This window comes from Chelonoidis abingdonii, chromosome 1 (genome assembly GCF_003597395.2).
Source record: "Chelonoidis abingdonii isolate Lonesome George chromosome 1, CheloAbing_2.0, whole genome shotgun sequence".
NCBI classification, from domain to species: Eukaryota; Metazoa; Chordata; order Testudines; family Testudinidae; genus Chelonoidis; species Chelonoidis abingdonii.
The window spans coordinates 228,117,526-228,140,354 of record NC_133769.1 but is presented as its reverse complement, the minus strand read 5'-3'; the positions used below and the strand labels follow the sequence as shown (position 1 = coordinate 228,140,354).

The 22,829-nt window shown below is 41.3% G+C and overlaps 1 protein-coding gene across 2 annotated transcripts in view; it reads right to left on the bottom strand.

Annotated features, from left to right (window-relative positions):
* Positions 1-22,829, bottom strand: part of RPS6KA3 (ribosomal protein S6 kinase A3) — a 134,171-nt gene that overhangs the window by 53,236 nt on the left and 58,106 nt on the right. For both annotated transcript variants that reach the window (XM_075060045.1, XM_075060047.1), the window contains exons 5-7: positions 17,463-17,543; positions 16,286-16,365; positions 6,950-7,056 (exon numbers count right to left, since the gene is read on the bottom strand). In XM_075060045.1, the coding sequence (XP_074916146.1) occupies positions 6,950-7,056; positions 16,286-16,365; positions 17,463-17,543 (268 nt within the window). The remainder of the gene's footprint in view (positions 1-6,949; positions 7,057-16,285; positions 16,366-17,462; positions 17,544-22,829) is intronic.

Sequence of the window (22,829 nt, the reverse complement as noted above, 5' to 3'; positions counted from 1 at the left end):
ACCTAACAAAAGCCAAGAAATTCAGAAGCTGCGTCTCAACTCTAAACATAAAATATATCTGTAAAGACAAAGTCACAATAATAAAATAGCTAAAGATTTCTGTGGACAACTTTTTTCTCCTGATTCGTTCTTAGTAAAGAATATGAATGAACACAGAATCTGTCTCTTAAGAATTCCACATAATTGAAAGGTATTTGCTAGTAGTCCAGATGGCAGCTCTTTAATCCTGAATTTTCTATCCACAATACTCACTGAGCAGGGAAAAATTTATACACACAGAATATTTTAAGGACCAACACTGTTTCTTTGAAGCATTTTTAACATAACAAATAGCTCTTATATAGTGATTTCAGGTATATTATCTATCTGTGGAGCTTCAGTGGAAGTGCTAACAACTTTAAATGGATGCTGTCAAGTTCCTTTTAATCCTACATACTTAAAGCTGTACTGTGTTGCCATTTACTTTTATGCTTTCTTTGGAGTTGATCTTGTAATGTTCTTCTAAGTGCCTCCCTTCAGATGCTAAGCATTGTCAACTCCACTGAAAGAAAGAATTTAGAGTGCTCAGCACGCTATAGGATCAGGCGCTCTCTGAGAATTAAAGAGACCGTACACATTTAAAAGAATAATTCATACAGTGGGAATGAGGACCTCAAACAAAACTCCTAAATAATTCTGACCTTTGCTAGTTAACTGAGACAGACATGCCCAAGGCTGAAGCCCAAGACCAGAAAATCTACGAAGTATATATCATTTATTCAATGAACAATTTCTAAAAGTATAGTGTTTGATTTCATTTTTTATATTTTAGCTAGAATTATTAAAACATTTATTAAAAAGGAAATGGTAAAAAGATTGAACAGAGTAATTTTTAAAAACAGTTTTATTATCCTAAAAGCTCTAAAGTTCCCCTTCCTTGATATTTTTTATCCTTTTACTTTTGGTAGACAAGTTTTTCCCACTTCTGTATTTTAAAAGGATCACAAACTAACAACATTTAAAATTCATTCACTTTCCTGTTTGCACATGCTTCAACTACGTAGGAACCATAACAGATCCCATAGAAAAGATGGTTTTGAAAAGTGATTTATATATCTCAGACTGGGTGTGGTATTTTTTAAGTATCTGGAAGATATTCCTCACCAGCTCAGAAAAATGTTCATACCAGTAAATGGTATTTGTTTGATGAAATCAGCTCAGTTTACAATTTAACGAGTTTTCACTCACATCATAGTTGTATAGACATAAGCAACCAACGGAAAGTGCAGGAATTTAGAACATAATGTGTCCCCAAGTTCCTCCTGAGCACACTAGCAGCCATTGCCATAGCACTAATTAGAGTAGTTACAAATGGGACAGAAGACGCGTGCCTTGGTGAAAGCACAAGTTATCAGGTTAAAGAAGAGCTCCATTAGAATCAACGGGGAACATTTATGTAAAACAAAAAAAAAAAAAAAAAAAAAAAAAAAAAAAAGCCAAAATGAGGTGGCATTCTGCAAATAACACTGTCCTAAACACAATACCTTTCAGAAAAGGGGAAGGTAATAGTTTTAGAATGAACACAGAAACAATTCCACTGAAAGTTTGGTCATTGTGGACTGAGCTGGTTTCATAAGAATACAACCATTTCTGGGTAAGAAAAAGTATCTATTCTTTGAGTAAACCAGCTTAGTCTATAGCAATCCCATCTCCACAACATGGAGGAATTACTTTTCAAGAACAAAGTCAAAGACAATGCTACCAAAAGGAGCACTCAGAGTAGACAGATATCTAATTCTATAATGCATAGTAAGGGCATGCATGTGAAACCAAACTGCCAGTTTGAAGTCCTCTTCCAAAGCAACATTTTCTCTCTTCATTAAGAGGCATAGGAATTACCATGCTGAATCAGACCCATTGGCCATCTAAGCTAGTATACGGTCTCTGACAGTAGCCAGCACCAGATGCCTCACATGAAGGTGCAAGAAGCCCAGAAGCAGACACATATGAGAAACTGGTGCTTATCAAAGTCTCATCTGAACCCCTAATAGTTACAGATTGGCTTGTGCTAGGAAGCATGGAATTTTAAATTACTTCAAATTTTTTCGTTAACTGTAACCCTGGATATTCTTGTTATCCATATAAATATCCAATCCCTCTGAATCTTGCATCATCATCTTGAAGCAGTAAGTTCCACAGTCTAATTACCTGTGTGAAAAATTATCAGTTTTGTTACCCTAATGTGATTTGCTTTTTTAACTGCAGCTGCTCACTGAGCAGAGGTTTTCACTGAGCTGTCTGCAAATATGACCAGATACTTTTTCTTCAACTGATACTGTTAATTTAGAACCCAGTAAGTTATATAAGTAGTGCTAAGCTTTCCATGCTATGTGCATTATTTTGCATTTATTGACACTGATTTCAATTTGCCATCATGTTGACCATTCACATAACTTCTGAAGTTCTGCAGTGTCTTCTTTGAATTTGTCTCAATAATTGAGTGTCATATGCAAATTTTGTCCTCATTGCCTGAATGTGTCTAAGGGAATGCATCCCATAAGGAATTCATTCTGCGTGAATGTGTCTGCAGGTAGACTCTTGTAAAATATATGCATCAGAAACACGTTCTGATCCATCTGACTAATCATTTCTATGAGTATTGTGACCCTTCTTAGAACCTACACAAAAAACAAAAGCATTCACTGACCCTCAAATCCTGGGTCCTACTGATATGGAAATTCAAGGCCCTCCTGACATCCAGGGAATGAAGGCAATTCTCCATAACAATGGCAGAAAAAGAGGGGGAACCACCACTTGTTTTTGATGAAAAGTGGTAGGACACCTATAAACAAAAAAGGGCAGAGAGTGAAGAGCCACCTTGTCTTAAGGAAACATAGTTTATAGAATTTGATATGCTGGAGTGGCCAACTACAGAGAGTTTGCCAGCCCTGATTAAACTGACAACTACAAATAAAGGGTCTAATGGGAGGTTGAATCCATAGCTGTACATGAAAGTTTTTGTAAGGAGCTGCAAACCCATAATACATGAGTATTCTGTGAAGGCCAAGATTTGCTGCCTCATGAAATGTATGGAAAGTCCAACCTGAAAGTCCAAACCAACCTGAAGAATGTGAACAAGGATGGGAGTCACCATGTAGCCTCTATGTCCTGGAACATATAAAGGAAGAGATTCCATACTCTTCAAAAGGACATCATACCTGGCTTAGGCCACTTGCAAACTGATTTACATTTCCTGCAAAGCAATGGGTTTCAAGTGCCACCAGATTTCTTTATGTCCAGTAAAACAGCAGGAGGGACTCCAGGAACACTTGGTTTGTTAATTCAAATAAACTCCAACAATTAAGTTGTCTGTCCAGACTAGGAGATCTTTCCTGGCAGAATTCCCCAGAGGGGAAACAAAGACTTCGATAAGCTCTAATCTTTTAAACATTTAATGGAGCTGGATTCTAAGTGAGACCACTTCCGTTAGACCAACTTATTATTTTGTTATTTTACTAGTATCTAGAGGCCCCAAAATAAGACTACCATCCTCTAGCCTGCCCTCCCCCCAGCCACATGTCCCTAACTGGAAAGATTCACATCTCTGGTCAAAACCACTCACCAGAAGTTGCCTAGGCAAGTTCCTTTTAGGGAGACGGGAGTGTTAAACTCTGACCTTAAGATGAGTACTTATTAATTAGTCTGGGTCCAAGTATGATTGACCGCAGCTGTTCCTGATTTAATGTTGAGAGTCCAGAAGTGGAAGTGAGGCTAAAGTATCGCTTCAAGACAGAGTCCAACTAGCTCAAGCTATTCCCAGGAGAAGCGGACAGTACTGGAGATTTGAACCCAGGTAGTTTGCTTGACTTTCTTCTAACAGGATGATTCTATCAAGATGTGTCCAGATATTGGACCTGGAGGCAGACTAACCTTTTCAATAAAAGCGGGAAAATATTTATTCTTTAAATGTCCTGATCTAGACAAAATTTGTGTAGCTATGAACTGCTAGTCTATGCTTCCACACGTGCTGTCATTACAACCAACGGCTTCTTAAAGACTTACGGCACAGAGGAAAGACTGATGTGGAGAGCAAAATATGGGAGATTAACTCTTCTGAAGTAAAAATGAAACTACCATTAGTTCCAAGAAGTAATGGGGATATACAGCTAGACATTCTGCATGTCAATGGAAGTCAGAGCATTTTTCAGGGCTATGGTAAGGATCACTGACTGGGTGGGATTCCATCTTGAACTATGTATGAGGTTTAGAATATGCCACCCTTCCTTGGAGTCATTGCTCACAGTGAAAAAAATGGAATAACTAACCCAGCATTGCTTATGTGAGTGCACCATTGCCAGAAGGTGCTGAACAGTCTTTAGAACTACTGACTCTCTTGACAGCAGGAGTGAAAAAGTGTAACAAAGTAACAGATGCTGAGAAGGGATAGCCATCTTCTTTGTGGATTACCTGGGTATCTTAACCACTTGTGACACTTGTCCATATGTGCTTTACATAAAAAGGGTGCCTCAATCTGTAGACTTTTCAGGTTTTCCACACAGTCATAGGTCTTGGAGAAACGGGAACTGGGCTTCCTGTCCCCTACCTCTTGCTGTCATGCCTCTTCTGCTACAGGATTATTAATTTTATCTTCTGATCGGTTTATAGAAAACAGTGCATAATCTGAAGTTATATCAGAGATGGAGACTTCAGGATTTTACTAAGCGGAAAGCATATAGTTCTTATTCTTGTTTAGTCCTTAAGAACCTGATTAAAAAACTCCCCAGAAAGTCTGTCCCTGAAGGAAGAAAGAGCCATAAAACTTTATTTAGCAGAATTGTTCCCTCTTTCTCTAGGACTTTAGCTAGAAGGCTCAGGAAGCCAGTATGAGGATACCACCAGCTATGGTGGGAGAATGGATGGAATCCTCTTAGGTATGAGAATTATTTAGAAGATATCAAGATTTGCAGGACATGATTCTAAGAACTCTGAAGGGAGGGTTCTCTGGAAGAGTATTACATTCAGTAAGATATAGAAACCAGGACTCTAGCTAAGCAGAAGGAATAGGGTCAGATGTGGATAGAAAAAATAAAAAAAATACATCTCTTTGGTTTTGCAAGGAATCTTTCAGGATAGGAAAAAAATTACTTCCTGAACAATAAACAAATGCTAGATCAACGTTGGGAACAATGGCCCAGAATTAAGCTTTGTCTGTTGAGAGCTTATACTGCTGGCAAGTATTAGCAAGATAAAGTGAATATTGGAACAGAACAGGTATAAATCAATGTTTGCACCATTGGATGAAGTGGGATAATGTTATCCAGCTCATTTTCCTCAAAGTTAATATAGAGGACATTTCTTTGGTAGAAGGATAAGGTGCTGCAATTCTGTACTATTCCTACAGAGAACAGATTAGTCTTCTAAAGTAAATTAGTGGGTCTGATCTGGGACTTCTTCATAAAATAGTCATATCCCATCATGAGAAATCTGTGTCATTTGTATCCAAGCCCACTATAATTAGAGGGATAAGATTTAGAGCACAGAGAGTGGGTACATACATCACCGTGTTTCTAGATTTGGTCCGACGATTTGGCTTTTAACAAGTAAAGCCACCTTACAGGTGGGAGCTGTAAGTTTATGACTGAAAAGAAGGAGCCTTAACCCTGCCCCCCCCCCCCCCACATTTTAACTGCAACTGGTTTCTTGCACTTTACAGAAACGGGCAGGCACATTCTTCTGGGATCTGGCTGCTACAAAATCATTTGCAAATCAGACAGAGCTCAAGGAATATGGGTAAGATCACTCAAGGTAGTAACATTTTAGCATAATTGTGTCTTATCTGGCCTAAAGTCCTTGAGGCAGAATAAACTTTCTGTCAGATGAAGCACTGATGAGAGTTTTATTCCCATTTAGATACCTCTCCAGATGATAGCTCAAAAATCTAGCATTGAGAGCAAAAAGACTCAGAGAATCCAGACTGCAGTTCCCAAGGGGAACAACCGTTTTCCTCTTTGCCGCCTCCATTTTATTTTAGTATTAACCCCCACCACACAAACACACTCTCTCCCCCGAAGCCCTAGATAACTAGGAAAACTGAACTAAAGAAGGATATGGAAACAGGAGAAGGAATTCAGTCACTTGGGTTCATCTCTGAGTGAGCCAAGGATAACTGGGTTATTGAGATGGAAATCTGAATTGGCATCCCAAAACCTTACAGCTTCAGTGGTCACTCATGCTGGTTCAGCATGACAAACAGAAACCCATCAAGTTGTGGACCAAGTCACTCACTCAATTAGTTTAAGATAGGTCAAAATTTCTATTTTATATTACTGGACTTGACAATATTGCTTTAAATCATGAACTCCATTTCCCATCTCACTGTAATTTACACTGAAAACTAGACATGGACGATTTTTTCCACAGTTAGTTTTCAAATGGGTTTTGTAAAAATATATAGGCTCAAAAGTAACCTTAAATCTTGTACTATGCATTTTTTTTAAGCTTCAGCCCTTCTTTGAAAAAATCTGTTTCATACAATAGAGGTTGCAATATTGATCAAACAAACATCTGATGGACACACAACAAATCAAGGACACTGTTCCTCTGTATGTGATCAAGAGTATGCTATGCTCCATTCTGCTTTTTAAAGTAGCTGGAAATAATGGGCTATGTATATTTCAATATTTCTCTTCTCACAGAAGTGCAGCTGTCAGGGAGTGCCCAACAGTGCAACATATGTCCAATATCTGGCATACCAACCTTGCGGCAGTTGCTTTTTTTCCTACTAGAAACACTATCATTTTTTTTATAAGCAACTTTCACTGGTAAACTTAGAGTCACTAATTTTAAATGGCTAATAGTTTTAAAGATGACAATAATAATGCTTAGCATTTATGTAATGCTTTACACTGTTGAACTGCTATATAAAATACTAACTAATTCATACATTGCATTTACTACAGTGGATTCTTACTTCTCTGGCTTTAGGTCCCTGTATATTATTCCAAGACTATGTAGATGGTCTAAAGCAAGTGCTAATTCAGCCAAGTAGAATTTGACGTCTTCTTCTGTGAACATCACCTGAAAAAGCAAAATAAGAGGTCTTTTTAAAATCCTCCATGCTAGTGGAAAACCACAAGAACATCAACTGAATGAGCCACTTGTATATATGCATTGTTGTTGCAGCCATGCTGGTCCCAGGACATTAGAGATAAAGTGGGTGAGATAATATCTTTCATTGGATCAACTTCTGTTGGTGAGAGAAGCTTTTGAGTTTACACACAGCTCTGTGACCTGAAGAAAAGCTTTGTGTAAGCTCGACAGTTTGTCTCTCTCACCAACACAAGTTGATCTAATTAAAGATATTATCTCACCCACCTTGTGTCTCAGTCTCCTGTATAATCAATCACATCTCTTAAGGGTTGTCTTTTTTACATTGCTGGCATATGCATGTGGAGTGGGTATGAACTCTTGGATTTACGTACTCTCTTTTTTTCCACTTTTCTAACAGCTTGTGCTGTGGAATACAGCTGGTCAGTTACCAGAGAAACTGGTCTGTCAAATAAATTATTCATGGAAAAATGGCAACTTTTTAGAATAGTTAATGCAATAAATAGCATGTGACTAACTCTGACATAGGCTCTCCAAATTACATGCCCATACATTATGTAATGGAGCAGAAGGCAGGTGCAACATGTATTCCTTCCCTACACTACGGGCATCATATCAGCTGTGTGCTCATCTCTACTGGCCCTAGGAGGAGGAATTACAAAGTCCACTTTTGAGCCCTGCCTCCCAGCCATTACCCTAAAGGCAACAGGCCATGGGTTTACATGGATGACAGAGCAGTGTTTGACCAAATTTCTGAAGAATTAAAGGACATGGTGTTTAAAAAAAAAAGTCTAATAATGGTCCAATTAACTGCCTCTGATGTCAACAGAGTCTTCTTTTGAATTTAATGAGAGTTGAGCCACATCCTAAGGCCACAATTCAACACACTACTTAAAACACTTGGCTAGCTTTAAGCATGTGACTAATCCAAATGACAGCTGTGGAATTACTCTTGCTCAAAGTTAAGCATGTGCTTAAGTAACTTGCTGATTCGGGGCCTTCATAAATATCTTCTGTAGAAGGTACAATAGAAACTGGATTATATAAAATGATGACCTCTCTCCTGTGTTGACACAGGATGCTTTCAGCAGCAAACAGTTCTCAAAATGTGTAGGATAATCATGTCTACTGCTAGGAAGGACAGGCGACTGGAATTTGGAGGCATGTTGCTGACAACTGAAAGACCAGAGAAAGGGAGACCCAAAGAGGGCCACCAGCACGAGTGGAAGTAACCCAAAGGAAGATCGATCCTATAGAATCAGGCCAGATTGACCCATACATGATCACGCCTATGACCCACTCTATGCAAACCTAATAAAAAAAACCTGCTTCAGGCAGACAGGGTGGTGCGAGGAAGGAGAGAGGACTGGAGTTTGGAGGTGTGTTGCTGACAACCAAAAGACCAGAGAACCGAAGTAAGGGAAGACCCTGCCCCAGCAGGGCAGGGAGACTCCCTTCCCCAGCGTCAAGGATCAAGGATAACTCTATCCAAGAGGCAAGAGGGTAAGAAACCCACAGGGGTTGACAGGGCTGGGGCTCAAAGTGAGGAGCAAACCCAGACCCCTTCACTGCTTCCCTCCTCTACCACCTTCCTGGGCCATAGTGGGGCCCTCAGCACCCCAAGAGTAGGGGCAAAGGGTGGCATCTTAGCCTCCCTGCCAAGAAAAGCGCAGGATCCACCATACCAACCTCAGCCATTTTGCAACAAGAGCCAAAGAATTTGAAAGTAGTAGTTTCCATTCATCTGAGCATGGGCACTTGCTTTGCTTCCTAGTTTCGTTCAAGGCTAGAAAGGGTACACCCTCAGTTCCTTCACCACCGCAAACTGAACAAATCCTCAGCAGAGGGGAAGGTGGATGGGACTGGAATGCAGATAGGGACCACACATCTTGAAGAACCTCCAATTACAGGCAAGTAACTTCCCCTTCTTCTTTGAGTGATGGTTCGTATTGGATTCCACGGAGGGTGATTAACAAGTACCACGTTAAGTAGGTGGAGGATACGAGGAAGATGATGAAAGATGATGGAATGGTTGAATGGACAGCTGGACCAAACGAAGCATCCATTGCAGAGTCTTGCAATAGGTGTTAACAGGAGGTGAAGGTATGTACCGAACTCAAATGTGGCTGTCCTACAAATCCTCACTGCAAGGACTAACTGATAGAGCGTAATGCAATCTGAAACCCACTTAGAGATCCTGTGTGTGGAAATCGCCTGCCCTTTAATCCATTCAGTTATAGCGATAAACAGTTTAGGGGACTTCCTAAATGGTCTTGTCTTCTGTAGGTGGAAGGCCAGGGGTCTGCGGACATTGAGGGAGTGAAAGTGCCACTCCTCTACAAAGGTCTGAAGCTCTGGAAAGAAAGCAGATAAGTGCACAGGTTGACTGAAATGAAAATGAGATACCACCTTTAATAGAAGCTTGGGGTGCAGAGGCAGGGAAATTTTGTCCCTAGGGAACACGGTAAAGGAGGGTCAGCCATTATGGCCTCCAATTCTCCTACCCTTCTCGCGGACGTAATAGCTACCAAGAAGGTGACCCGCCCGGAAAGAAGAGACAGGGAACATGAAGCCAGAAATTCGAAGGGCGATTTCACTAATGTCAAGAGGATGAGGTTGAGGTCCCATTGATGAGCAATAGGTTGAATGGGCGGATAAGTTCTAAAGAGGCCTTTCCAAAACCTGGTAGTCAATGGGAGGGTAAACACAGAACGTCCCTCCACAGAGGGGTGAACTTTCTTGGAATTGAGTGCAAGCCCTGATGTCTTCAGGGACAGAAAGTAGCCTAACAGAAGGAAACGTATGTCCTCTGGGGTGAGACACCTCTGCCTGCCCCAGGTGGTGGAAAGCTTCCACTTGGCCTAATAGGAACACCTCATGGAATCTTATCTGCTACTCGAGAGGATGTCTCAAATTACCCACAAACAATCCCAATCTAGTGAAAATGCCCATACAAAAACCAAACTTGGGAGGTGAAGTGTTTGCATATGGGGATGCCTGATCCTGCTGTCATGTTGCATGAGCACTTCTGGAAAAGCTGGAAGCAGAAGTGGGGGATTAGCTGACATGCAGAGAAGTGGGGAAACCAGAACCGGATAGGCCAGAATGGGGCCATCAGAATAACCATGGCACTTTCCTGCTGGATCTTGTGGAGGACACGCAGCAGTAGTCATAGCTGGGAAAAGGTGTAACTGATCTGGTCTGATCAGCGGGTAACAAGGGTATTGCGCTGAGACCCCCTTGGAGCAGTATGTGATGCATTTGCTGTTGGCAAGAGTGGAAAGAGATCCCTGGTTGGAGTTCCTTGTACATTGAAAAAGTCACTGGCTACGGTGGTATCCTTTTCATTGCTGGTCATGAATTTCCTGCTGAGAGAATCTGCAATCACATTTTGAGCCCCTGGAAGACAGACTGCCAACAATAGGATCCTTGTGGGCACTGCACCAATCCCACACCTGGAGCACTTCTGTGTGACTGCATACTCCCCGTTAATTGATGTAATAAATTGTTGTGGTGTTCTTTGACATAATGAGAACATGATGGGAGAAATGCATGACCCATCCTCCATACTGCTCAAAGCTCCAGAATGTTGATCTGCATTTTCGATTCCTGACTGGTCCAAGTTCCTGTGTCATGTGTTCGCCCATGTGGGCACCCATCTGGCAAGTGATGCATCTGTGATGATTGTCATTTCTGGGGGGAATGGAAGAAAGGGTATCCAGGTGCAGACCTGACCCAGATCTGTCCATCAGAGGGAGGAGAGTACATCGGAAGGAACTGTCAGCAGCAGGATCACGGTTTGTGCAGGAAAAAAGACTTTCTGGAGCCACAACTGGTGTAGACGACTGAAGGTGCTGATATACATTCAGGTTGCCATGTGGCTCAGGAGGAAAAGGCAAATCCTGACTGGGACAGGAGGACTGGTGACCGCTGTGGCAACTGGTTCCACTTTAGCAACTGTCCTTTGGTAGGTAGGTGCATGCTGAAACTGCATAGATGAATGTCCCAATTAATTCTAGGGCTCTAAAGTTAATTTTTCGATATTTACACTCATCCCTTGGGAGAATAGGAGTATGAGCAGCTTGGAGGTCGAGGATCAAGCCTTCTTCCTGGATCATGCTGCTAAGAGTCAGTTGTTGAGATATGGGAATATAACGACCTCTGACGTCTGCGGTGGGCCACTGCTACAGAAAAAACCTTGGTAAAGACCTGTGGAGCAGTGGTTTATCCAAACGGTAAGACCCTCTCTTGGAAGCACTGAAGGCCAACCGTAAACCTTAAGTACTTTCTGTGGGTTGGATGGATGTCTATATAAAAACAGATGTCTTGCATATCAAGAGCCGTAAACTACATGCTTTTTTCTAGTGAAGGGATGATGGCTGCTAAGGTAACCACACAAAACTTCGGTTTGCATATGAGCCAACAGAGATGACAGAGGTCAAAGACTGGTCTCCATCCACCCTTCTTCTTGGGTATCAGGAAATAAGTAGAGTAAAATCCCACGCCCTGATAGGTCAGAGGAACGGGTACTATCACTCCACCTGCAGTAGGCAATCCACCTCTAGGATGAGGATACTGTTGTGAGAGTGGTCGCTGAGACAGGATTGGGCAGGGATGAGGATGAGGCAGTGTTGTGAACTTGACTGTACAGGCATGTCTAATGACATCCAGGACCCACTTGTCCACTGTTATCATGCTTCAAGCTGGTAAAGAGAGTGCTAGACACCTCCCCAAAGGGGGTGGATTGGGTGTATGATAAGAGGCACGGTGGTTGATGGCTCTCTAGATGCACAGAAATATCACTTCTGATGGATGTGCTGTTGAAAACTGTGACAATGGACCTGAAGGATGGGATCTTTGAGTCTTCTGCCAATGGTGAGGAGGTCTGTAAGGCTGTTGATGGAAGAACTGAGGAGCTCTGAACTGCTGTGCAGGTGGTGGATGGAAGAACTTCCACTTGGGTGCTGGCATGTAGATGCCTACGGATCATAGAGTGGCTCTAGAATCCTGAAGGGACTGGAGGGAATTGGTGATCTTCTAATTGAAGAGATGAAACTCATCGAAAGGAAGTTCCTCCATAGCATTATGAACTTCCCTGGGGAAACCAGATGAATACACCCATGAATCCCTACTCATGACGATCCCCGATTGGAGCAAAGTCCTCATGACCAATTTAACCTTTTCCAAGATAGCCTGGAAGCGGGCACAATCCTGCTGAGAAAGCTTGTCTGCAAAGTCCGTCATCTTCCCATAGTTGAGAAAGTATTCAATGTCTTCATTAATGATCTTGATGATGGGATAGCTTGCACATTAAGTAAATTTGCAGATGACACCAAGTTGGGGGGAGTGGTGGACACGCTGGAGGGCAGGGATAGGATTCAGGTAGACTTAGACAAATTGGAGAAGTGGGCCACAAGAAACCTCATGAAGTTCAACAAGGACAAGTGCAAAGTCCTGCACTTAGGACAGAAAAACCCCATGCACTGCTACAGGCTGGGGACTGTTTGGCTAAGTAGCAGTGCTGAAGAAAAGGATCTTGGGGTTACGGTAGATGGAAAGTTGAACATGAGCCTACAGTGTGCTCTTGTAGCCAAAAAGGCTAATAGCATACTGGGCTGTATTAGTAGGAGTGTTGCCAGCAGATCGAGGGATGTGATTATTCCCCTCTATTCGGCACTGGTGAGGCCGCATCTGGAATATTGTGTCCAGTTTTGGGCGCCACACTACAAAAAGGACGTGGAACAATTGGAGAGAGTCCAGCGGAGGGCAACAAAAATGATTAGAGGACTAGAGCACATGACTTATGAAGAGAGACTGAAGGAACTAAGCTTATTTAGCCTGCAGAAGAGAAGACTAAGGGGGGATTTGATAGCAACCTTCAACTACTTGAAGGGATGCTCCAAGGAGGAGGGAGCTAGGCTGTTCTCAGTGGTGACGGAGGACAGAACAAGGAGCAATGGTTTGAAGTTGCAGCTGCGGAAGTCGAGGCTGGATATTAGAAAAAACTTTCTGACTAGGAGAGTGGTGAAGTATTGGAATGGGTTACCTAGGGAGGTGGTAGAATCTCCATCTTTAGAGCTATTTAAGGTCCAGCTAGACCGCACCCTGGCTGGGATGATTTAGGGAAAATGGTCCTGCCTTTAGCAGGGGGTTGGACTAGATGACCTCATGAGGTTCCTTCCAACCTTTTGATTCTATGATTTGCCTGGTAATTGGAAATTCGAAATTGAAGGCAAATGGACAAGACGACCTCATGCACCAGAAGGTCTGGTCGTTCGCCCTCCTTGTCTGTTGGGGTGAAGCATAGGTACTGCTACCTGACTCATGCCATTGCTGTTTGCATCACTAGAGTGGGGAGCGTGAGAGAGAACAGAAATTTAAACCCCTTATTTTGCATGCAACACCTCTTCTCTGTCCCCTTGGGAGTGGGTGCACAAGTGGCTGAGGTGTGCCAGACACTTCAAACAAGTTGAAGAATGGTGTCGTTGATTGGCAGAGCAACCCTAGTTGGTAATGATGCATGCAGGATGTCAAGAAGCTCATGCTGTTTTTTTAACAGTCAATACAATCCTGAAGAGGCAGTCTGAGATCTAATAAAACATAACTGCAGAACTACTCCCCAATATAAGGGGTAGACAGCAAATCAAAAGAACAATGCTGTATGAAAGCGTGAGTAAAATGTCATGTAGCAGTACTACAAATTAAGTTAGGCAGATACACCAGTAACTTACAGGAATGAGCCTTAAGTCTCTCTCGGACATCTCAATGAATAACTTGATCCACTTGACACACAACACACTTGTGGGAAACAAATTTAAACCCCAAATAGGGCCAGCTCCCATACTAGTGAAAACACTAACCAAGACCCTTAGAATTTCCGTATCTGTGGAGTGGCTGAAGATGGAACAGTCACTAGCAGGAAGGTGATATACTGAGATGCCAGCAAGAAGCATGTAAATTGAGGAAAAAGAGAGGCTCAAAGTTTTCAAATACACCTCTACCCTGATATAACGCAATCTGATATAACACGAATTCAGATATAACGCGGTAAAGCAGTGCTCCGGGAGGGCGGGGCTGCGCACTCCGGCGGATTAAAGCGAGTTCGATATAATGCGGTTTCACTTATAACGCTGTAAGATTTTTTGGCTCCCGAGGACATCATTATATCGGGGTAGAGGTGTATAGCCAAGGGCCCAAGTAAGTGGAGCAAGCTGAACCTAGAGTTGCCTGCGGGAGCTGTATTGTAGTCCAATACAATACTTTTTCTTTCTGAAGCCCCCCAAACACGCCATGAAAACTTCATGGCTCACCTGTGGCATAGTAACTGGTTTTCTGCATATAAAAGCCAGGGCCAGCATTAGGAGGCAGCAAGCCGGGCAATTGCCCAGGGCCACATGCCATAGGGGACACCGCGAAGCTAAGTTGCTCAGGCTTCTGCTTCAGCCCCAAGTGGTGGAGCTCAGGGCCCCAGGCTTCACCCCCATGCAGTGGAACTTAAACTTTCTGGGGCCCAGGGCAGAAAGCTGAACACTGGCCTTGCTTGGCGGACCCCCTGAAACTTGCTCACGACCCCGCAGGGGGCGCTGGACCTTTGGTTGAGAACCACTGTCGTAGATTCTTTCACAGAAGATGAAGCGTTTGGCAGATGGTAGATACAATTGAGACTTTTGGCCACCAGAAAGGCATGAAACATGATTTGGGATTGTGGTATAAATATAACAATGTTTCTGCACACAATTGGCAACAGCTGTGTAGCTGTGGCAGCATGGGTAGCAGTAAGGGCTAGCCTCCTGAGTATATATCCTGGGTATTGAGCACGGTTGTTGATAGCCTGTAGATTCATCTAGCTCAGGGGTCGGCAACCTCTAGCAAGTGGCTCGCCAGGCCAAGCACCCTGGCAGGCCAGGTCAGTTTGTTTACCTGCCGTGTCCACAGGTTCGGCCAATCGTGGCTCCCACTGGCCCCGGTTCGCTGTCCCAGGCCAATGGGGGTGGCGGGAAGCGGCGCGGGCTTCCCATCTCCTGCATTGGCCTGGGATGGCGAACCACAGCCAATGGGAGCTGCAGTCTGCCGAACCTGCCAACGAGGCAGGTAAACAAACTGGCCTGGCCTGCCAGGGTGCTTACCCTGGTGAGCCGTGTGCCAAAGGTTGCCAACCCCAATCTAGCTAGATCAAAGCTAGATTATTCTTCATATGGCTGATGTAAACGTAGAGCAACAATTATAATTTTACATTTAGATGGTTAAGCCAGATAATTGAGACTGGAGTAGTTGAGTGTACTGCTGTGATGCCTCCTTCGCATTTGTGAATCGGGCATCAAGCTGTTATATGTTCTATGGTGTTCTGGGTGACCACAGCTGCACGCTGGAGAGTCTTTAATTTTCCATTTGTGCAGTAAGTAGCCGCATCTACCATGGCTTGTGCAGATACGATTTAGGGTTGCCCATGAGCTTCATGAGAGATCAAAGCCAGGGATCTTCTGTGTTGGATATTTCACAAGGTGTTTATTTGTGACTTTCTGTGAACTCCGTTTGGCCTTCCAAGCTTCATCAGTGTTGAAGTTGCGTTGCTGAAGGTTACCTATATAAGCTACAATCTCACCTCTTGATTGCAGTGTAGTCAGACACCACTGCATCAGTTACATTTGGCGCATGTTTGGAAAGTTATCTTCATGACCATAAGGATTACAAATCTTGCTCACTTCAACTTTATAAAATGCTCAGCACTTTCGGGAGGGGGGCTAATATTAATAATACAGATCCATTTAGCATAAATATAGATGTCAATACACACACTCAAACTACTGCAACTAACAGATATTCTCCCTGTATAAGCATATTTCTATAGCTCTATATACTTTTTGAGGCAAGTTATTTAAACTGGTTGGTGGCGGTATATGAGGAAGCACAAGAACAATATGGGAAATCTAATTACTGCAGTGTATCTTGGGAGTAACAAAACAACAACATTCTTATGACAGTAGTCTTTCAAAGCTAAACAAACAAAAATTGAAAAAAACCCTCAAAAGTTCCTGAAGAGCATGGATAGAAATATATTTTTATTCCTAAGATCTGTTTAATCAAAACCACATTTTTAATAATTAAGGACATGAAGGTAAATGCTCCTGATATACCTGCCCAACACAGAACAGTGAAAGATCATGTTTAACCATATGTTTAATGTGAAAAAATTGTTTACCTCTTTGGATAAGCGTGTAAACAAGTCTCCTCCCCTGAGAAAATCCAAAATAAGGTATAGCTTTCCTTCTGTTTGAAAAGCTGAAAAGACCCATTAAAAACAATTTCAATAAGCAGCTAATTCGTTCTTTTACTGACGACCAGAAGAATAAGTTTACCAGAATTTACCATTGTTCCCATTACCAAAACAATGACTCTCTCTCTCCTAGATTGAAACAGTCACTTAAAAAAAATTTAAATAAATTCTACCTTTAAACAAATCAGTGTCATGTTAGAAGAAAAAAAAATAAAGGCAGATAACCAATAAACTTTATGCCACTGAAAAAATAACTTGGCTAGTCAGAATGCCTTTTTCAAATCTTGTTAATAAAACAGTTAGATTTAAGTGACCATGCTAATACATTTAACGTACATCATGTATGTTAGTGTTATGAGATATTCAACCTAATATGGCGATATATTACATCGTACAGTAATCACATGGAAACAGGACTGGACAAAACACTGAAGAATACACTGTAGGGAATGATATTAAAGGGGCACTATCAACTTCAGAACAAAAAAAATCACTTCCATCTGAATATTTTTTAGCAATTATTGTTACAAATAAAACTTTAAATTGCTATAACTGAAAGATCAGAAAATATATTCTTCTCTATTTTTGCAGTTTGTTTACTCTGTGCAGTTAAAAGAATATTGAATAGAGTCATTTTCACTCTTCCCTCTAAATAACTGAGTTGCCACTGAAATCAATAAGAATATTTCTACTGACTTTGATGGGAATAGGACTAGACACTTTTGTACACGTTAGTCTTTATAGTTCAATCAGGGATGGAAAATATTTTAAAAAGATAGAAGTGTGATAGGTGTAGAAACTGAAATCTTTTTAAAAAAAATACTAGTTAGATTTAAATTGACATACGTTCCTTTTATAAAGGGATGGACTGAAGTCCCCGTTTCTGCAAAGACTTAAACATGTGCTTAACTTTAAGCACTGAGAATAGTAAAACTGATTTTTGGGTGACTATTCAAAGTGTGTAAAGCTAAATATGTGCAATAAATTTTTGCAGGATTGGGATTTAGATGACCAACTCTAATTTCTATGATTCTTTGCAAGGGTATTTGAATTGTCGTCACCACAGTGATAGGCAAATAAAATTTCATCTTTTATAACTCACCATAATGTAACTTGACAATAAAAGGATGATTAACTTCCACTAAGATGTCACGTTCCATTTTTGTCCGAACCCGATCTCGAACTACAACATGAACAAAAACTATAATTCATATTGAGAACAAACTATTCCTCTTACATTTCCCTAGTTTACTTCTCCTTGTATATTTTTAATTATTACAACTCTATGCCATTCAATAACATTGATGCAAAGAAAAAATTGTGAGACTGTGTGGAGAACCTACTTCACAATACATTGTTCCCTGAAAATCTCATTAAAATCTGGCACTTGCTCAAGTCTCAAGTTGTTGCTACTTGAAACCTAAAAAAAAAAATTAAAAATCTAATCAAGAACTCCAACAGCACTATACTCTGATCTGCATATATTTTTGTACTACCTCAGTTTAGAAACAGAGTTAAAGTGGTACAACCCACTGGTGTGAATGCAGGTTTACTGTACAAAGTGTACCTTATAATAAACTTAATAAACTATATTGATAGAAGTAGCTTTAAACCAATATAAGCTGAACAAAATTTTTATTTGGATTTTTACAAACTACAATCAAAAGATATCCATCCAATGCTATGGCACCATTGAGTCTTTTTTAAAAACACATATGTCAATCAATCTAGGCTATCAGTTTACTCCTGAATATGCTCCAAACACTAAAAGGTTGGAATGCAGTATAACAATGCATTCTGGCTACTGCAGCTGCATTTCCCTGAAGGTTCTCTCCTACAGATAGGAGGTGATAAAGCATGTAAACTGCCTGCAAGTAGAAAGCAGTCTTTAAAGGATACTATTGCCTCTGACTCTGGATTAAGAAAATAGTTTACTGAAAGAAACCAAGATGGAAACGATCTAAAATGTCTTAGGCAAACCAACCGTTTGTTTAAATGCAGGGGACATTAAATCTCAAAACACACAAGTTATTACTGAGTTGTTGTAATTAGTATTCAAAATGGATTAATTTCACAGAAGAGAATAATTTATTTACATGTGACTCTACTTATCCTAAGACATAAGTTGTAACAGAATCACATTCTTGAGTCTGAAGGTTCAAGCACAATGTTCTGAGTATTGTGGCATCCTCTATAGCAAGTCCTTGCTCTTTGGGTCATGGAATGCACAGAGCCTCAGATGTTGGGAGAGGCAAAAACAAGGCAACATCTTTGTCAGAAGACACTGTTGTATTGGTACTTTAAAGCATAAGATTAAAGCTGCATCAGAGGTCTCGTTTATATACAAAAATTGCACTAGATTAACTAAATCAGTCTAAGAAGGAAGTTTAGTTAAATCAATGCAACCCATTTGTGTAGTATCTTGGTTTTCCTGTCAGTTCTGGACAACATCTGAAGGCCAAGGACCCATCTGTGTCAATGTTTCATGCTTGTGAGGCACTGCAATTACAAGATACATGAAGGTCTGAATCTTAACTCCTAAACAGATCTACAAGACCTCTTCCAATGTGTATCCCCTCACTTCCCAGAGGACAACGCAGTATCTTTAGCCTATGCCTATTACTCACAGGCAATGCTTTCTGGTGTCTTAAAACACACTCTAGAATCTACTGGATCCTTTTCCTGATTTTTGCAGTGCTGCTGCTGCAATCAAAATTCCTGCTTTTGACATAACATCTGTTCTACTGATGGAGATAAGGTTGTTACTCACTGCGTGAGTCCAAAAGACCCAGTGATGTAGCATCTGAATACAACTTACTACCCCACTCAGGGCCACAGACAGTCAGGAGTTTCAAAAATCACAGAAGTGCTTTTTAATGGGAGGAAACCAATGTCTAAAAAAGGATGTAAAGAATAGGACAAAGCTTCCAGAGGCAAAGCATCTTGTACACCACAAAAAAACTGCCAATCCTCTCAAAAAAATAAAAAAAATAAACTAAAATAGAAAATCCAAAATATAGATAATCATTTAGGAACATCCAAATAAATCAATTTTAAAGGCCAAATCTTGAAGGAGGAACAGTAAGTTGAGAACTCCTCTGACAGCCATAGCTGAAAATGCACTATCAGTTGAGGCACAAGCAGGGGAGAAATCCACTGGACAAGGTGTTAACATTCTCAAAAATTCTTCATCTTTGATTTGCCTAAGACATCTGAAAGTCTTGCACTTGAAGCTTAAGACCCAAGAGAGTAAATCTTTAATTTATATCTCAGTCATGGACTGCTGTTAAACGTTAGTTATGCACCATTCTAAATTTTTTCTGGGAACAAACTGCTTCAGATGCTTTTGGTCTGGGATGAAGGTAACCTGCTCCTCTTCTAAGTAACATAAAGAAACAAAGACAAAAAGGAGAACAAATTCTTCCTTGGCATTTTCTCTGCTTTGGGACCAGATAAATACCACCACCAAATCTGGGCCTGTCATAAACAGATGGTTAAGGGTTAATGTCTCTTACCTGTAAAGAGTTAAGAAGCTCAGTGAACATGGCTGACACCTGACCAGAGGACCAATAGGGAGACAAGAGACTTTCAAATCTTGGTGGAGGAAAGTCTGTATGTGTTTTTTGTTTGGTTCATTGTTCGCTCTCGGGACTGAGAGGAACGGGACATCATTCCAGGTTCTCCAATCTTTCTGAATCAGTCTTTCATGTTTCAAAATAGTAAGTAATAGCCAGGCAAGGTGGACTAGTCTTATGTTTGTTTTCTCAACTGGTAAATGTGTCTTTTTGCTGGAAGGATTTTTTACTTCTGTTTGCTGTAACTTTGAATCTCAGGCTGGGGGGGGGGGGGGTCCCTCTAGTCTATATGAATCTGAGTACCTTGTAAAGCATTTTCCATCCTGATTTTACAGAGATAATTTTTACCTTTTCTTTCTTTAATTAAAAGCTTTCTTTTTAAGAACCTGATTGATTTTTCCTTGTTTTAGAATCCAAGGGATTGAGTCTAAACTCACCAGGGATTGGTGGGGGGAAAAGGAGGGGGATGGTTAAATTCTCCTTGTTTTAAGACCCAAGGGGTTTGGGTCTTGGGTTCCCCAGGGAAGGTTTTGGGGGAACAGAAGTGTGCCAGACACAGACTTCTGGCTGGTGGCAGCATACCAATTTAAGCTAGTAAATAAGCTTAAAAGAATTCAGGCAGGTCCCCACTTTTTGTACCCTAAAGTTCAAAGTGGGGGAAGAAACCTTGACAGGGCAACTGATGATATAACTATTCAATACGAAATTTTCTTGATAAAAATCCCAAATCCACTGTTTTTACCAAATTTTTGTTCATGCTCCCATAGAAAAGTGACAGTTTACCCCACAATAGCTGAGGAGAGATTGTACTTGCAGTTAGAAAAGATACTCTGATTTTTAGGAACATTAGATTTTTTCATTTTTCTTCCTCATGATGTTCACAGGATAGACTTAAGACTGTTCAAGTGCCTTAGTCTGTCATTTCGTTACTGATATTTAAAGAAAAAAATGTAGTGATTTGGGCTCTTAAATTTTTTTTTAAAAGGAACCATTTAAAAATAATTTTAATGCAAGCTAATTAGATAATTTAACATATATACTCATTCATAAGCCTAATTTTTTTAGTAAAAAAGGAAAGCACTAAAGAAAGGGGTTGGCTTATGAACAGGTATAGAGAGGGAGAAGTGGGACACAGCCCCTCCCCCCCCGAACACAGGGAGCAAGGAGAGGCAACACAGCCAGCAGAGACAGAAGGGAAGAGGTAGGGCCGGAGTCTCTCCGCTTTTGGCCATGCTGCTCTCCCCACAGCCTCCGAAGCAGATGCAGCTCCGGTGATGGCAGGGTGCAGCTGTGCCGCTCGGCTCCACCCTCCAAAGCAGGCCGTGGCTGCACCCGCCTGGCCTGCTGGAGCAGCTCCAGCCAGGTCAGAGACATCCTCCCCTGGCCCCCCCCAGATAAGGTGGGAAGAGATGGGAAGGGAAAAGTGTGGGCGTCCCGGGCTAGGGGTGGGGTCATGTGGGTGGTGATCACAAGGGCTACTCCTGACTCTCAGCTTCTCCTCACCAAAAAATTTCCCCACCATTTGCTGTCCTGGTCCGTCAGGGTAAGCAGCTGGCGCACCAGGAGGCTTTGTTTACTTAGGTTTACCTCTCTGCCTGAGGACGCTCGAGGTAAACAAACCATCCTGGCCCACCAACATCTTATCCTGGTGGCCCAGGAGCCCAAGTTTGCTGACCCCTGAATTACAGTGTCGGCTTATGAATGGGTTATAAAAAATTTCCATTTTTACTTATCCATCTTTGGGGGGGGTCAGCTTATAAACGAACTGGCTTATGATCTAGTATATACGGTACCTATAAATTCTCAGAAAATTCATTCTATTTTGGAGCAAGTCCTGTATTTTTGGAGAGGATTTGCTGTATTCGTCATACATTAAAAAAAAGTAGTTAAATTACTGCTTTAAGCTCATACTAACTATGAACCAGATGTGGGAATTTTGATAATATATTTATGATTCCAATATGTGCCTCAATTTCACTCTGTACTTAGTATTGCTATGCTGTGAATGTCATGAGTAAGAGCCATGAGGTGTTTTGTCATGTAACTCTCTTGGGTGATATGAACAGGTCATTTATTACTGGCTGAGACCAACCCAAATCAATGGAAGGCCTTACAGAGACAAGGGAAATCCCAAAGACTGAACAACTGACATATCAATGAGAGGCTCCCAGCTTGGGTGGGTGGAACACATATGAACTCAGGAGGAAGGCAATGGAGGGAGGTGATAGGAATCGATAAGAACTGGGCTCAGGGATACACACAAAGCACACTCCTGGAATGAAGACAAAGAGATAGAGACAGGAAACCAAGATAGTTCCTACAGTGGCCTGGTTCAAGGGAGCCCGGGCATTGGCCAGTATGAACTGTATCTTGATGTTTGCTTCCTTGTGTTAACTTAAGGATTTCCTGATGCTATATTCCAATCCACTACGGAACCCTATTCTGTTCTGAAAAGACTGCCTGGTATCACTGCAAATACTTGTTGAGGTGTATTGATTCCTGAAGAAGAAAAAGATCTCTGAATAGGAGTCTATCCTGTGGTTCTGTGGCAAGTAGAGAGATTCAATAATACAAAATATGGTATCTGGAAGACTATAGAATATTAAGACTCCTATCCTTTTCCAGGGGTCGCGCGCGCGCGTGTGTGTGTATATATATATATATATATAAAGTGATTAGGGAAGAGGGAATATAATTAGCTTCCTCTTTTCTACAAAACATATAGGCACAACATCATTATGTATTTAAATTCCTGAATTTTTCTTTTTATAAAGTTGGGAGGTTTTGTTGTACAAAAATACTCAGTTTTTGTGACTATCATAATAAAAGAGGTATTAACAATGGACTTTTTCAACATCACAAACTAAACGTAATTTGATCTCTTAACCTTCTCA